The following is a 17,173-nucleotide window of genomic DNA, read 5'->3' on the forward strand; positions in this document are numbered from 1 at the left end:
CAGCATAGTTCCTTAAATATATGGTTTTTAGGTTTTTAAAATGAATACTTTTATTTATTTCAGGGGACTTTTAACTCCTAATTCTATTTATTTATTTATTTTATTTATTGATTTCATAGTCATATTTGTTTATTGATGTATTAAATACATTTAAATATAAATATATAAATAGGTCAACATAGTAAAATAAGTGAATTTGTACTTGATTGTTTTTATATGAGACTTGAAATTAAAATGACTAGTTTTGTTTATTTCAGGGGACTTTTAACTCTTTATTCCATTTATTTACTTAGTTATTTATTTATTTATGTATTTATTTATTTCATAGGCATATTGTTTTATTGATATATTATATAAATATAAATATATAAATAAGTCATCATGGTTCAATAAATAAATATAAAAATGTTTAGTTTTTTTAATTATGCTTTTCAAATGTTTACTTTTATTTAGTTCAGGGGGACTTTTAACTCAAAATTATATTTATTTATTTATTTATTTGTTTGTTTGTTTATTTATTGACTTATTTCCTGGTCATATTGGTTTATTGATGTATTACATAATTATTATTCCTTCATCACTGCGAGTAAAAAAGAACGAGCGTGATTTACGAAGCGCGTTTTACCTCGCTTACCGTAGCTACGGGAAGTGCAGAGGGACAATAGTGTGTCGCTAGCTGAAGCTTCGCTAACCGTCTCTCTCTGAACATGGCGGCGCACCTGAAAAAGCGAGTTTATGAGGAGTTTTCCAGAGTTGTGCAGGTGAGAACGCGAAGCTCTCTCATAATAATAATAATAATAATAATAATAATAATTCAAAATTAACGTTGACGGTTGGTCTTTAGAGCAAACCGGCCGCTAGCTAGCATAATGATATACGGCTAACTAACGTCACAACACAGGCCATCTCTGGGACATTTGTGCAACATAAGTGTCATATTTAACATAATAATAATACAATGTGTAAAAATAGACGTAAAACTACCACAAAAAGATGCAAATTGACTATTAATTCATAAAAACGACCTTATAAAGATGCAAGATGACTGAAAATAGACGCAGAACTACCACAAAAAGATGCAAATTGACTGCTAATACATAAAAGCCACCACAAAAAGATGCAACTTGACTATTAATTGATCAAAACCACCATAAAAAAAGATGCAAATTGACTAAAAATAGAAGTAAAACCACCACAAAAAGATGCAAATTGACTGCTAATACATAAAAACTACCATAAAAGTTGCAATTTGACTGCTAATACAAAAACTACAACAAAGAGATGCAAATTGACTGCTAATACATAAAAACCACCTTAAAAAGATGCAAATGGACTGAAAATAGACGTAAAACCACCACAAAAAGATGCAAATTGACTACTAATACATAAAAACTACATTAAAAAGATGCAAATTGACGGAAAATAGATGTAAAACCACCACAAAAACATGCAAAATGACTAAAAATACATAAAAACTAGAGATGCACCGATCTGGGGAAATAATCGCGTTTTACTATGACAGATTCCCCATGAAGAAGCTCCGGCCAAGAAGCTGCGTCTGTCCAAACCCAGCAAGTCTGCGGCTCTGCACATTGACCTCTGTAAGGCCACGAACTCCACCGACGCCCTGCAGTACCTGCTACAGTTCGCACGCAAGCCCGTGGAGGTGGAGAGCGTGGAGGGTGTGGTCAGGATCCTGTTGGAGCACTACTACAAGGTAAAGAACCGTCGTATCCAGGAATATGTGTGTGTAATAGTCATATTCTCTGTAACATTGTAATAAAATAGCTCCGCTGTGCTCAGACGTGGCCTGTAACTGTTAAAGTTCTGTTTACCCGGTTCAGTCTGAGTTGAACACATCTGATGTCCTCTCCCAGGAGCCGGATAACTCTGTGAGGCTGAAGATCGCCTCTCTGCTGGGTCTGCTGTCCAAGACGCAGGGCTTCAGCCCCGACTGCATCGTAGACGACGCCATCAACACACTCAACAATGAGAGTAAGACGCCTTCACGCAGTTTGAACCTTGCTTTTTTTTTATTAGCACATTTAAAGGTTGAATCTGTAGAATGATCAGAACAGCTCCATCTAGTGTCTCAAGATCGTCGTCGCAACAACAAAAAATAACTCCAGCAGTCGGGTTGCCAGGTTTGTCAGACCCGGCCCAGTAGCTCCAGGAGACCGGAGTCTGTTTGAGCCTGTTTGAACCCGTCCTCTCCAGAAAATCACAGCATCAAAACAAGGATTAGAGGAGTTTGACTGACAGTAAGCGTTAGCCGTTAGCTGTTAGCTGTTAGCGTTAGCTGTTGCAGCTAAGTGCAGATGAAAGTGATGTTAGCATCAAGGAGCAGCGTAGCCATGTGGGCGTGCGTTTGAATGGCGTTCCTCTCCTTTCTCTCAGTCCATGGAGTGAATGCTCGGCCTATAGTGACTCTGGTTGTTGCCCGTCTCCGCTCACTCAGCTGCTGGGACAAAGAACGCCCCCTTCACTGAGGCTCCCAAGCAGCTGCAGGATTGGCTAACTCCATTTCACCCGGTGCCAGCCTACAGTAGCTGCACCCAACAACAGACAACCCTGGCAACCAGCAACGCCCAACGCTATTGGCTGCTACCATGGAAACAGAACGGGACAGAAAATCATTGTCAAAGCCGTCAAAAAATTTGAAATATTAATTCAGACTAAATATATTTCTTTATGGAAAAGCAACACTTTCATTCTGTACCCCTCAAACGCGGGTGTATTATTATTATTTTTAAATATAGCTTTTAGTAAAGATTCTACATATTCAACCTTTAAACAAATGCACATCATTACATTATTTGTTCATAATTGCCAAAGAGATTTCCTTTAAATAAATTGTGTTTCTGTTCTTTAGAGCTTTGCCTTCACAATGTTTGTGAAGTGGTATTAATAAGTTATTAAGTGAAAAGTGTTCCGGCTGAGAAGAGCTGAAGTGTTGTCACGTTTAGATTTCTAATTAAAGATGATATTAAAACATAAAGGTGTCTGTGTGTGCAGAGTCCCATCAGGTCCTCGCCCAGCTGCTGGACACTCTGCTGGTCATCGGTACACAACTTCCCGAGAGTCCCACAGTCAGACAGAGGCTCATAGAGATGGCCTGCAAGGTGAAACACACAGTTTACACATCGAACAAACTCACCGTTAAAGTGTTCTTTAGAGACTCAGCAGGACTCTCTGCATAAAGCAACGAAACTCTTCTGTGTTTTGTCTCTTTTCTTCCCCTCAGCACCTGTCGGATACGTATTTCGGGGTGAGGAACAAGTGTCTGAAGCTCCTTGGATGTCTCGGCATGGTGGACGCTCCATTGACCAAAGACAGCGAGGGACTGGGCTCCTCATTTGGTTCGTGCCACCGCTCAGTATTTTCATACATCGAACTGTGACTCCAAATCCTCTTTCAGGGCGCACTCACACTGTCCATCCGTCCCGTGCCCAAGCACGTTTCACGGCTTAAGTCTAGTTCCTTTGACCAGTGTGAGTGCAACCGTACCACGCCGTACCGAGCACGAGGCCTACGGCGGCTCTGACGTCATTTTCTGTGCACCTGTTGGGACGTAGAAAAAAGAAGGAGGGACCATGCGCGGACATTTCAAACAATGGCGGTGAAAGGTTCACGTTGGTGTGATGCGGAGGTGGAGTGTTTACTGCAGATTTGGTCGATGAAAAGATTCAAAAACAGTCGACAAGACGCACAAAAACTCTGAGGTCTACGGAAAGATCTGGAAACAAAGCCACGCATCTCCATGACGTCATCAATGCTTGTGACGTGTTACGGCGTGATGACGTATAGGCAGCAAGAAGCATTCTCCGAGGCCCAGGTAGTGTGAGTACAAACGGGCCTGGAGGGGGGGACAAGGACCCTAAAGCACGGGGCACGGGACGGGTAGACCGTGTGAGGGCACCCTCACATGATTGTTCCTCATGGGGCTGTTGCGCTTTTATTACGCCCCGCCGTCTGTGAGAAATCTTTGATATCACTTCTTAAAAACTGACATTTATGGGACATGATTGGGCTCTGTGTGCGTGTTGTTGTGTTATCCTGATTCTGTCGTGTCATGTTACATGTCGCTCGGCGCTCCAGGAGGAGTGAGGGATGTCCAGAGTATCATCAGCGACTACTTCGGAGACCAGGACCCCCGAGTCCGCACTGCAGCTATCAAAGCCATGGTAGGACAGCGGCAACACCAGCACTTCACCAGCACCACACTCGTGTTCGTTCAATCAGCAGGTAGAAACCCCAGTCATGGATCCTTCTGTGTGTGTTTGTTTTCCAGCTACAGCTGCATGACAGAGGAATGAAGATCCATGAGATCATTTATGACCAGGTAACAACATCGTTACTGAACCCTGAGAACATAAATGGAAACCCTGGAGTAAACAGACCTTCCTCACAGTGGATGTGTGTGTCTCTGTGTGTGTGTGCGTGTGTGTGTTTGCAGGCCTGCAGGTTACTGTCAGATGATTATGAGCAGGTCCGCTCTGCAGCCGTGCAGATGGTTTGGGTGCTCAGTCAGCTGTACCCAGAAAGGTGAGACGATAGTGATGATCAGAGGGATCAACACATGCTGACCCTGAAACTTTTATCATCGTTAAACTCTTGGAGCGTGTTTGATATCTGCGTTTTTCGGATCCGTCCAAAGCCGTCTGACCGCTCATATCCACACGTCATCATCCAAACCATCTGATAAACTGACTCACTTCTCCTCACAGCGCTTTACAACAAATAGCTGAAGCATTCGAACGATCAGAACTCAGATTAAAGCCTTCTTCAAACAGCTCAGATGAAAAGGAGAGAGGGCATGAAATGGAGGAAGAGGACGGTTTATGGTCCTGATTGTATTTGTTGTGTTGATGGTTGATATTTTTATTTATTTACCTGGAACTAACTGACTGACTGCTCTGCGTGTCCAATCAGCATCGTGCCCATCCCGTCATCCAATGAGGAGATCCGACTCGTTGACGACGCATTCGGGAAGATCAGTCACATGGTCAGCGACGGCTCCTGGATGGTCCGGGTGCAGGGCGCCAAAACCCTGGTGAGGGAACAGAGCAACACACACACAATGTTAATTTCACACAGCTGCTTTCATCTATATAAGACAGACAGGAGCTGAGTGAGGAACCCAAATGCAACGCTCAGAAGTGAGTCTTTCCTTTTGTGTGTCAGGGTTCGATGCTGCAGGTCAGTCCTCAATTTCTGGAGCAGACGTTGGACAAGAAGCTGATGTCAGATCTGAGGGTGAGCAGGAATGGAAGTGTGTTCAGATAACAGATGTCTGTGAACACGATGATATGGTCTAATAACGTCAACTCACCTCCCCTCCCTCCGTCTGTGTCCAGAGGAAGCGTACGGCTCACGAACGGGCCAAGGAACTCTTCACTTCTGGAGAATTTTCTTCGGGCAGGAAGTGGGCCGACGACGCCCCGAAGGAGAAGCTAGACACAAACACGGTCAACCTCATCGCCTCAGGGGCCTGCGGCGCCTTCGTTCACGGCCTGGAGGACGAGATGTTCGGTACGTGACGCTCGTGTTTCCAGACGTAATAATGATTTTGCTGATTTAAAGTCAAATAAGGAGCAAAAGAGGGATTTATCTGAGACCTCGTATCTTATTTTTGTTTGGTTGATTGGATATTCCCACTGAATCCGTTCACGTCCCCCCAAAAAAGAGACATCCAATGTGTTACTGAAGGCTTTTCTCCCATTGCATGTTGATTTTTACAGTCAACAAAGTTTAAAGTTAAATTGAAACATTCAAGAAAGTCATAAAAATGTTCTCTCCTCCAGTCTTCACTCACCTTCCTCTCTGTTATTCTTTTTTACCGTGTTACATATCTAACGATGCTTTTCACGCTGGAGTCTTTGATGTTGTTTCAGAGGTCCGTATTGCGGCGGTGGAGGCGCTGTGCCAGCTGGCTCGCTCGTCTCCCAGCTTCGCCGAAAAGTGCCTGGACTTCCTGGTCGACATGTTCAACGACGAGATCGAGGAAGTGAGGCTGCAGTCCATCCACGTGCTGCGAGAGATCTCCACCCACATAACGCTGAGAGAGGACCAGCTGGATACCGTGCTGGCCGTGCTGGAGGTAAAACTGTCTTGAAACCCTGAAACCGAGGGCGCACTCACACTGTCCTTCCGCACCGCGCCCCCTGCTTTAGGGTCCTTGTCCCCCCCTTCAGGCCCATTTGTCCTCACACTACCTGGGCCTCGGCGAATGCTTCTTGCTGCCTATACGTCATCACGCCGTAACACGTCACACGCATTGATGACGTCATGGCGATGCGTGGCTTTGTTTCCAGATCTTTCCGTAGACCTCAGAGTTTTTGTGCGTCTTGTCGACTGTTTTTGAATCTTTTCATCGACCAAATCTGCAGTAAACACTCCACCTCCACATCACACCAACGTGAACCTTTCACCGCCATTGTTTTGAAATGTCCACCCATGGTCCCTCCTTCTTTTTTCTACGTCCCAACAGGCGCACAGGAAATGACATCAGAACCGCCGTAGGCATCACGCTCGTGGTCGTACATTTGCAAACATGCTTTACAAAAGCCCACCTCTCTCAGACGGGCTGTGGACGGCCAGCTGGCCGCAGTTATGCGCGGAGTGGTTGCACTCACACTGGTCAAACGCACTAGGCTTGACCCGAAAAACCTGATTTGGCCCGGTGCGGAAGGACAGTGTGAGTGCGCCCTGAAGCGTGGTTTTGTATCTTACACGTGCACGTTGATGAAGTCGCTGTTTGCTCTCCAGGACTCGTCTCGAGACATCAGAGAAGCTCTCCATGAATTAATTTGTTACACCAACGTCTCCACTAAAGAGTGTATCCAGCTGGCTCTGCTGGAGCTGCTCAAGAACCTCAACAAGTATCCCACCGACCGCAACTCTGTCTGGAAGTAAGACTCTCAGTGCTTTTCATTTATTTAAAACGTATAAATTGCTGTAAATGAATAAATCCACCTCGATCATGTAGTTATAAAACAGCGTTGTGTTATTTTCTTTGTCAGTTGATGACTGGATGACTGATTGTCTTCTTTCCCCTCAGGTGTCTGAAGTTCCTGGGTTCCCGGCACCCAACGCTGGTGCTGCCGCTGGTTCCCGAGCTGCTCAGCACACACCCGTACTTCGACACACCAGAGCCCGACATGGACGACCCGGCCTGTATCCTTCACACACCTGAGCATCTCGAAACACTTAATGTGTTGCAAAAAAACCCATGTCCTTGACCCATTCTTTAGATTTCTTGTTGAGAGAAAGTTTGTAGGCTCAAGTGAAAAGACAGTAGAAGACAGTGTTTCAGTATTTTATCATGAACACAATGAAACATTTTCATCAATACGCAGAAAACAAATCAAAACCAAACCTTGGCTTTAGTTGTATTTTCTAAAAACGGAGCAAAAAAATAGTTAGAAGATGATGGTTCCCTCCCCTCTGGACCTGTCAACTGTGTTTTTCTTTCTTGACTCTGGTTGTCGATGTCAGACATTGCCGTTTTGGTGCTGGTGTTCAACGCCGCCAAGTCGTGTCCCACCATGTCGGCGCTGTTCTCTGACCACACCTTCAGACACTACGCCTACCTGAGGGACAGTCTGTCACACCTCGTACCAGCGCTAAGAGTGAGTATGTACCACGACACACACACACACAACCCTTTACACAACTCTCCCTTTACACAGTCAGTGGGACGCTCACCGTCTCCCCTCTAACTGTCCTGTCTTTGTTAGTTGCCAGGCAACGGTCTGGACTTGTTGGACTCGCGGTGCGGTTCCGGTTCTGTCGAATCAGCTCAGCTCTTCCTTCAGCAGAGTTTGATCAGGGTCAGCACCATCCAGAACCTGGAAGCACCTGGAGCCCAGGACCTGCTGAACTTCACCATAAGGTACACACTCACACTCACACACACACACACACACGCACACAAACTATGTGACATGAGAAGAAGCAAGCAGGAAGCCATACTTTAGTTATTTATTTCATCCGTCTTAGACATTCTGAGTAACGTACAGTACCTATTAAAGTTTTATTTTTGGTAATGATGGCCTCATGCTCGTACACGTGCAAACGTGCTTTACTAAAGCCCACCTCTCCCAAACGGGCCGTGGTCGCCAAGCGTGCCGCTCCTCGATGCGATACCGCTGCACTCACACTGGTCAAAGGAACCAGACTTTACCCGTAAAACCTGTTTGGGCACGGTACGGATGGACAGTGTGAGTGCGCCCTTATTTGATGTATGTAAGTGCCGAAAAAGACCATTTTTTACGCATTCACACACCGTTGATTATTTCAGAAGATGAAGGGTTAGTTCTGCTTCTGCTCCGTCAGGAGATAACCACCGCTTTTAGTTTTTACTTTGCTGATTTAAGTCCAGCTCTGTGTCATGGCAGTGTGTAGGGTAAAGGTAAAGGTGAAAAAAAAAAGAGTATAATATAGTACTAGAGTACTATCTATTAATATAGTTTAATTGAATAAGATGTGTGCAAAAAAAGGGGGGAAGGTCACCCAGCACTCTGAATATGGTCGGCGATCGTTTTATGATTGGATTATTTGGTAAAATGACGAATGTATTTGGTGAGTCTTTGAACGCATCACCGTCTTCGATCGATGGATAAGGAGGAGTTTGTTTATGTCTCTGTCCTCTTCTCGTCCGTCTGTCAGAGACCTGCGGCGGCTCGGGGAGCTGCAGACAGAGCTCGCTGGGGCTGCGGACTTCTGTGCCACATATCTGCGCTGCCAGCTGCTGCTCATGAAGGTGTGTGTGTGTGTGTGATTCTGTCTATTCAGCTTTGATTCATATTTGTTTGGTAACTCCTATGTTTAAAGTAACATTTAAGGAAACAGAGCGGTGGCTTCAAAGTTAACTTTGCTTCGTGTCCTCAGGCTCTGCAGGAGAAGCTGTGGAACATGGCCGTCCCTCTCTGCCTCAAGCAGAACGTCACAGCCACAGCAGCAGCTCAACAGGTCAGCACACACACGCACACACACACACACACACCTGTGACATCGTTTGGGGTGTCTGTTTAAACGTGTGTGTGTGGTCATGTTTGCAGATCCTGGAGGAGACGTACAAGCTGCAGTTTCTGTACAGCGGTTTGGAAAGCAGACAGGTCGCCACCATACATCACGTTCGCCTCCAGGCCAAAGCTCTGCAGCTCATCCTCACTGCACGCACCAGGCAAGGGTCAGTACACACACACACACACACACACACACACACACACACACACACACACACACACACACACACACACACACACACACACACACACACACTAACACCGTATACATTTTAAGACTTCATGTGGACCACATCATTATGCAGACCCTTGTCATTTCTCTGCAGGTTGGATCCTCTCATCAGCAGCTGTGAGAAGTTCTTGCAGGACATTGAGTCGTTTCAGAGGTGAGATCTTTGCGTCTAATAGCTGCGTTGTGGTCTGGACGGTGAAACCTCAGACTTTGTTAAATGATGCCGTCACCGCCCCACCTCCGCCCTCTAACCCCGTGGCGTCGCATAACAACAACACTGCTGCTGCGTGAGAGGACAGAGACGGACCCAGAGACTGTTGACTGAACTGGACTCTGAGCCACATGCATGGGACTGAATGAGGCCCAGCACAGATTTCTCCCTTTTCCCTGATGCTCTGAATAAGGAGCTAAACTGCTCTAGGCTCTGTTTCTAAATCCAGTTCTAAGAAGCTGTGAAAAGTCTCTAAATGTAGTGAGAAAGTGGCGCCTGGGAGTGCTTTGGGACGGGGAAGGGGCTCCCAGCAGCTCCCTCTGCTCAGTGAGGACACTAACTGCAGAGTGAAGGGGCTCCCAGCAGCACCCTCTGCTCAGTGAGGACACTAACTGCAGAGTGAAGGGGCTCCCAGCAGCCCCCTCTGCTCAGTGAGGACACTAACTGCAGAGTGAAGGGGCTCCCAGCAGCCCCCTCTGCTCAGTGAGGACACTAACTGCAGAATGAAGGGGCTCCCAGCAGCACCCTCTGCTCAGTGAGGACACTAACTGCAGAGTGAAGGGGCTCCCAGCAGCCCCCTCTGCTCAGTGAGGACACTAACTGCAGAGTGAAGGGGCTCCCAGCAGCCCCCTCTGCTCAGTGAGGACACTAACTGCAGAGTGAAGGGGCTCCCAGCAGCCCCCTCTGCTCAGTGAGGACACTAACTGCAGAGTGATGGGGCTCCCAGCAGCACCCTCTGCTCAGTGAGGACACTAACTGCAGAGTGATGGGTGCATCAGAGTCCAGAACAGCACCAAAGTCTCCACTAAGACCAGAACCAGGGACACGTTTGTCTCTAGGATGGAGGAGGATTTGGAGAGAAGCTCTCCGGTGTTTGGATTCTCCACAGCGTCTCCCCGTCTCTTCTTCTCCATTGTTGGTGTATTTCTGTGGCAGTTACAGCGCCACCTCCAGGCCTGGCATGGGTACTACAGCGTTTGGAGTCGGTTTTCGATCGTGTGGACGTTCCCATAGTCGGTTCATCCACCTGCTGTCTCTCCTCTCACTCTTTCTTGAGTCCATGTTCTCTGCTTCCCTCAGGCTGTTTCTGGCAGAGCTGCCCCACCTGCAGGACAGTTTTGTGGATAAGCTCCTGGAGCTGATGCCGCGGCTGTCGTCCTGTAAACCGGTGGAGATGGTGAAGATCCTCCAGGCGACTCTGAGACAGAGCGGCCTGCTGCAGATCCGGCTGCCTGAACAGGTACAGTGAAGGAGTCTCTACACACACACACACACATCTGTTAAAATGAGTTTCATCCACAGCCGAGACGCACATTTTGTTTAACGGAGCGCTGTTTTGTCTTCGTGAACGTTTCCCCGCCGGTCGACAGATCCATCGGGCGACAGCCACCATCATAGAGCCGACTGGGGAGTCCGACAACCCGCTGAGGTTCACCACCGGCCTGGTGGTGGCGCTAGACATCGACGCGACGCTGGAGCATGTCCAGGACCCGCAGAACACCGTGAAAGTGCAGGTCAGCTTCAGATTTAGTCTTCAGCCAGCTTTCATAGACTGTAACCAGCTGTTTAGTGTTTTTAAGCTTTTCAGAATTAATCTGGGGTCAGAAAAGGCAACAAAATAAAAACTAAGTTCACTTCAGATCAGGTAATATACAGTTTTTAAATATGGTTGTGTGATAGATGAATAAAATATGAGTTTTGTTAAAACTGTCTGTGGAAAAACCTTGAACTCTGCTTAAAGTGTAATTCCAGCGCAAAATCCTCCCTTTGCTCTTTTTCCGCACTTATATACATCCAATAAGTCATCAAGGCAGTTTTTTAGAGACAAGTATTAACAGAGAAATCCAGGAGAGAGGCTAACAGCTGGACGTGGCTAACAGTGATTAGCTCAGGGCAGCGCGGTGAAGGCATTCAAAGGTCCTTTTTAACCACTAATGCTGCTGAAACTAACAGCAAACCTCTGCAGCAGCATGAGAAGAGTCCCTACACACAAAACAAAGCACCAATGGGCTCCTTCCACTGTAATGGACTTTACTATGAGAGGAGCTGGTACAGGGGCCAGTAGGTAAGTCTTTAAAACACTCTTTAATAAACTCTGGCTTCACTAACTACGTTGTTGCTGCTTTGTTTTGTGTGTAGGGACTCTTCTCATGCTGCTGCAGAGGTTTGCTGTTATTTTCAGCAGTATTAGTGGTTAAAATAGACCTTTGAATGCCTTCACCGTACTGCCCCGAGCTAATCACCGTTAGCCACGTCCGGCTGTTAGCGGGTCGCTGTTACACAACAAAAAAGTAGAGTGTAAGTGCTGAAAAAGACCAGGGGATGATTTTATGTGGGAATCACACTTGAACAGCTACATTCATTGTTGTCCTGAAACTAAACACACACACACACACACACACACACACACACGCTCATCGCCTCTGGACATGAACGTCACACACTCCTCCGGTCTCTGCAGGTCCTGTATCCAGACGGCCAGAGTCACGTGATCCATCCTAAACCTGGAGACTTCAGAAAGCCGGGCCCTGACAGACACAGACTCATCACACAGGTTTACCTCTCACACACCGCGTGGACAGGTCAGTGGACTACACACTCTCCTCAAGTTTTCTACTCCATCTACAGGAGATAGGGCTGTGACCGCATTGATTTGTTCTTACCGCGGTGAAAAAGCAACATTGCGCTGCGATTTTGCAGTTTACCGCTCACGCTGCACGCTCTCCTCTACCCTCTTTTTACGGGGCACACATTAGTCCACACAGATCCCCCACATTTTTCATGCTTCACGTGTATTTTTGTCATCTCATCTTCAACCGCTTATCCGGGGTCGCGGGTACAAGCGTGTGAAATGTGTTTCCTCAGGAGGGGGTCTGGAGTCTCCCTTAGAGAGAGGGGGAGAAGTTCAGCATCCGTGAGGAACTCGGAGTAGAGCCGCTGCTCCTTTGTGTTGAAAGGAGCCAGTTGAGGTGGTTCAGGATCATCTGGTAAGGATGAACCCTGGGCGCCTCCCTAGGGAGGTGTTCCAGGCACGTCCAGCTGGGAGGAGGCCTCGGGGAAGACCCAGGACCAGGTGGAGAGATTAGAACTCCACACTGGCCTGGGAACGCCTCAGGATCCCCCAGTTAGAGCTGGTTAATGTGGCCCGGGAAAGGGAAGTTTGGGGTCCCCTGCTGGAGCTGCTGCCCCCGCGACCCGACCCCGGATAAGAGGCTGAAGATGAGATGAGATGTAGGGTTGATTTTTTAATAAAGGGCGGGTAAAGGCTCTCGTCTGTCCTGGAGCTTGTGCGGTTGTAGTCCGGAAGACCAATTAAAAAGTCCGACATCCAGATCCTTTGACGCCAGCGTTAGCCGCCATATGTTTTTAAAATGTATTTATAGTTTTCCTCTGGATCCTGGGCTGTATCTAGATATCGTGTCATCATCCGTCTTCCTCTCTCTCTCTCTCTCTCTCTCTCTCTCTCTCTCTCTCTCTCAGAGCCGTCTCAGATCGAGGTGCGTCTCCTGCTGGCCTACAGCTCCTCCTCCACCTCCCTCTCCTCCTCCCCTTCTTCAGCTTCCAAGCAGGGATGGAGCGACAGCATCGATGGCCTCCCGCCGCCGGACGCCGCCGTGGAGGGAACCATCCCGTTCAGCAAGTCCGTCAAAGTCTACATCATGCCCAAACCCGCCAGACGCTGACACAACCACAGACGTGAACTCTCTGAGGATGCTGGACCTTCATGAATTCAGAACTGTGCAGAAACACGTTTTTTAAAAGTTTGGGCAGCGGAGCGTGTGAAAATAATTTATGGTTCAGTCTTAGGAACACACACTTTGAACTCGTGGTGTGTCACTTGTGTTTGTATTTTTGTACTTTATAGTTTCTGATAAAGACAAACGTCATGATATGATTCATGCTCTCATCTTATTTTGTGCAGAAATACATGTACTCATCTATGCATTCATTAGCATTTGCAAACACCACCTCCAATGATCGCTTACTCCAGGTAGGGAATGAGTCCTGACCCCAAGTGAAGGAGTTCAAGTACCTCGGGATCTTGTTCACGAGTGAGGGGACGATGGAGCGTGAGTTTGGCCGGAGAATCGGAGCAGCGGGGGCGGAGCTGCAGTCGCTCTACCGCACCGTTGTGACCAAAAGAGAGCTGAGGAAGACAAAGCTCTGGATCTACCCTCAGTCCTGGTTCCTACCCTCACCTGTGGTCATGAAAGCTGGGTCCCAAAGAACCAGGTCGCGGGTACAAGCGGCTGAAATGTGTTTCCTCAGGAGGGGGTCTGGAGTCTCCCTTAGAGAGAGGGGGAGAAGTTCAGCATCCGTGAGGAACTCGGAGTAGAGCCGCTGCTCCTTTGCGTTGAAAGGAGCCAGTTGAGGTGGTTCAGGATCATCTGGTAAGGATGAACCCTGGGCGCCTCCCTAGGGAGGTGTTCCAGGCACATTCAGCTGGGAGGAGGCCTCGGGGAAGACCCAGGACCAGGTGGAGAGATTAGATCTCCACACTGGCCTGGGAACGCCTCAGGATCCCCCAGTTAGAGCTGGTTAATGTGGCCCGGGAAAAGGAAGTTTGGGGTCCCCTGCTGGAGCTGCTGCCCCCGAGACCCGACCACGGATAAGAGGCTGAAGATGAGATGAGATGAGATGAGATGAGAGCTCTGATGATCTGTCTTTTACCTCACAGACACAAAGATGACTTCTAAAATCAAATTTACTCATATCGCATCTTTAATTTCATATAACATTTGAAATAAGAACCAAGAACTTGTTGAAAGTCGGTGACGTCATCAGCAGGTGGAGTGGAAGACCCCTCCCACCTTGGCGCCCTGGCCGACCAGTTTGTTGTATTCAGCGACCGCCTTCTCCGTCTGCAGGACTCTGACATCGACACCTCTCTGCGTCACGTAGTCCAGAGTGGAGGGGGGGACCTGAGAGAAGAGACGGCAGGTTCACGTCTGTTTTTAGGCATTTCCTCATCTTTTTGTGGTGTTTTGCGTCTGTTTTTAGTCGTTTACTCATCTTCTTGTGGTGTTTTGCAGATATTTTTTATTTTATCGCACCTCCTTGTGTACAGTTTTTAATTGTTTTTAAAGTTGTTTTACATCTTTGATGGTTTTGCATCTAATTTAGTCAATTTGGCTGATGTTTTGGATCAATATGTGTCATTTAAAGTGGTTTTGTGTGGATTTGTGTGGATTTGTGGTCATTTTGCGTGATTGTTTTGTGTTTTTTTCAGCAACATTTTGTGACTCAGGGCCCTTGACCCTATGGGCCCCTGGGCCTGTGCCTGATGGGCCCCTGTGCCTGTGCCTGGTGGGCCCCGTTCTGTGATCCATCCATGCATTAGTTAGTCACGCATTGTAAATGTGTTGTACCTGCAGAGCTTCACTCATGCCTCTGCCGATGACCAGCAGCTCTATTCCCTTCTTCAGCACCTCCTCCAGATCGGCAGGTTGCACCCCGGGGTGATGCTGTGGAGGGAAAGACCAGATAGTGTGTGAGCATGTCTCAGGTCCTGTTGTCCATGTATTTAAGGATAATGCTTTTGTTTCCACTCACGTCAGTCCCAGTCTCTCTCCAGTCCCAGGCCCGGCTGCCTCCGGGCCACACCTTACAGTCCTTGTAGCCCGAGGAGCATCCCTTCACCTTCATGTGGCCCCAGGACAGAGAGGCGATCTCTGGAGAGGACATGTTGTGTGAGGCTGTCTACTGCAAGACGAAGAGGTAGATGATGACTGCGGAGTACGTACACGTCACAGGGTTACAACAAAGCCTGACAACTACTTTAAACATGGTTGTGAAATGATGCCTCGCCTCTCTCCTTCCCTGTTCAACGTGTCCCAACAGCGTAAACGAACTGTCCAGGGAAACAAGTATATTTGTGTCATCCCTGTAGTTTCTGAGTCACAGAGGTAAATTACTAATACACCTGGACGGATTACTGAACGTGCCAAAGGGGTAAGGGGTCCTGACGTTGCTTTAAAAAAACACAATGATCACAAAGACACGATAAACTAGCAAAAGAATTCCATATACTCACTACAAATGAGTTAAAATGACTACAACGTAACTAAAGAGAGGCAAAAAGACCAAGAAAAGATGAAAAGGGGCTGTAAATAGATGCCAAACCAGCACCAAAACATGCAAAACAGCTTCAAAGAGACTCAAAACCACCACAAAGAAACCCAAAACGACTACAACGTAACTAAAGAGAGGCAAAAAGACCAAAAAAAGATAAGAAGGGGCTGTAAATAGATGCTAAACCAGCACAAAAACATGCAAAACCGCTTCAAAGAGACTCAAAACCACCACAAAGAAACCCAAAATCACTAAGAATGGACACAAAATCCATTTAAAAAAAGTAAACTCTGTGAGTGCAGACGCCTTGTAACTATTTATTATGTCTATTATAAGACAATATATAATATTAAGCTATAGCAGCTACTCCATTCTAAAAGAATGAAGTATTGGTAGTGCTATTGAATATACTGTGTGTTAATATCCATGTTGTAGAAGCCGCAGAGATGTATTAACTTCCAGAAAATCTGCTGAGATCAGCATTAGTCAGCTGCAAAATAAAAGCCAAAAGGCCCCAGTGCCAGGAGCTGGTGCCAGGAGCTGGTGCCTGGAGCTATTCCTGTCCTGACCCCAGACCGTCTCACTGTCCCACCGGAGCAGAACCGTCAAAACTGGGTCGTTGCTCCAAACTCAGCGGGTTCAAAGAAACAAGAGAAACAGCTGCAACGATGCTGCTGCTGTGGAAGGTCCTGAAAACCTGCAACAGGAAATCCTGCTCACCTGAAACTGCTGCTGCTGCTGCTGCTGCTTATTCTCCCTGATGTCAACAGACTGGGCACACCCACACACACACACACACACACACACGTGTAATTAAAGGGACACACACCGTTCAGTTTCACTCATGTGTGAAACAAACACTGATCATCTTCTTACATCAGTGACAGCTCTCACGTCTCTCACGTGTTCTTCTTTTTAAAACAACACTTTGTTTGTTGTTGTTGCTTCAGTTGGATCGCTTTATTTTGAAAGGTGTTCACCGGAAGAGGTGCCATGAAGGTGACTTGTTCAGTAAAACCATTAGAGGGCAGTAAACACCACGTCAGAAACGCTGCTACACTTTAACATTGTTACAATAATCACTCCTTTCACTTATGACTTCTTTAGTTTGTACTTATTTTATTTCATCTGCTGCTAAACTGCACGCTGCGTGTTGTTGTATATTGTATAAATCTACGTTTAACCACAATGTCTGTCACATTTAGTTAGTGTTTAATTTATTTTGATTTGATTTATGTTTTCATGCTTTGTATCTATGGTGTAACTTTTGCGTCTGTATTATGCAAACATAATATTTGCTTGTGAATAAGATATTTAAAGACACTTTATATATATATATATATATATATATATATATATATATATTCATTTACATAATACATTAACTGTGCATTAAAATCATGTGACGAGCATCACGTCAATAACAAATGGATAACAAACTGATGTAACAACAAAATAAATACACACATAAATAGAGATAAAAAATAAGGATACATTTAAAAAAGTAAGATTAAATTAAATAAATTAAAATGGGAGCACAGATTTATAGTTTTTATAGTTTTATTGTTATTAAATTAAAATACACCTGCAAAAATGGGTTTTACCGTTACGCAATATCACGTTACGTCA

General features: G+C 46.4%; 2 protein-coding genes across 5 annotated transcripts in view; one reads left to right on the forward strand and one right to left on the reverse strand.

The window, feature by feature from the left end:
* Positions 1–703: 703 nt before the first annotated feature.
* ints4 (integrator complex subunit 4) lies at positions 704–13,254 on the forward strand. Its single transcript, XM_083913602.1, has 24 exons — positions 704–761; positions 1,523–1,717; positions 1,878–1,995; positions 3,016–3,122; positions 3,245–3,359; positions 4,099–4,184; positions 4,292–4,342; positions 4,457–4,545; positions 4,933–5,053; positions 5,185–5,256; positions 5,358–5,532; positions 5,895–6,100; positions 6,769–6,911; positions 7,061–7,176; positions 7,498–7,631; positions 7,740–7,894; positions 8,671–8,764; positions 8,893–8,973; positions 9,063–9,193; positions 9,356–9,415; positions 10,553–10,712; positions 10,843–10,986; positions 11,934–12,054; positions 12,953–13,254. The coding sequence occupies exons 1-24, from the start codon at positions 708–710 to the stop codon at positions 13,153–13,155; spliced, it is 2,931 nt and encodes a 976-aa protein (XP_083769728.1). The 5' UTR covers positions 704–707; the 3' UTR covers positions 13,156–13,254.
* A 909-nt stretch (positions 13,255–14,163) lies between these two features.
* The window catches only part of aamdc (adipogenesis associated, Mth938 domain containing), a 56,118-nt gene continuing 53,108 nt past the window's right edge, over positions 14,164–17,173 (reverse strand). The window contains exons 1-4 of one of the 4 annotated variants that reach the window (XM_083913591.1): positions 16,265–16,342; positions 15,026–15,175; positions 14,842–14,937; positions 14,164–14,394 (exon numbers count right to left, since the gene is read on the reverse strand). In XM_083913591.1, coding sequence (XP_083769717.1) covers positions 14,254–14,394; positions 14,842–14,937; positions 15,026–15,157 — 369 coding nt within the window. In that variant the 5' untranslated portion in view covers positions 15,158–15,175; positions 16,265–16,342 and the 3' untranslated portion in view covers positions 14,164–14,253. Of the gene's footprint in view, positions 14,395–14,841; positions 14,938–15,025; positions 15,202–16,264; positions 16,343–17,173 lie in introns of those variants that run through there. The other 3 variants (XM_083913592.1, XM_083913593.1, XM_083913594.1) reach the window with 3 other exon arrangements.

This window comes from Echiichthys vipera (assembly GCF_963691815.1).
Source record: "Echiichthys vipera genome assembly, chromosome: 5".
NCBI lineage: Eukaryota > Metazoa > Chordata > Actinopteri > Perciformes > Trachinidae > Echiichthys > Echiichthys vipera.

Excerpts from the sequence above, each read along its gene's own strand:
- ints4 (XM_083913602.1), top strand. The coding sequence starts at position 708 with ATGGCGGCGCACCTGAAAAAGCGAGTTTATGAGGAGTTTTCCAGAGTT. Across the intron at positions 4,546-4,932 it reads AGTCAGCTGTACCCAGAAAG|CATCGTGCCCATCCCGTCAT; the intron begins GTGAGACGATAG and ends GTGTCCAATCAG. Across the intron at positions 9,416-10,552 it reads GACATTGAGTCGTTTCAGAG|GCTGTTTCTGGCAGAGCTGC; the intron begins GTGAGATCTTTG and ends TGCTTCCCTCAG.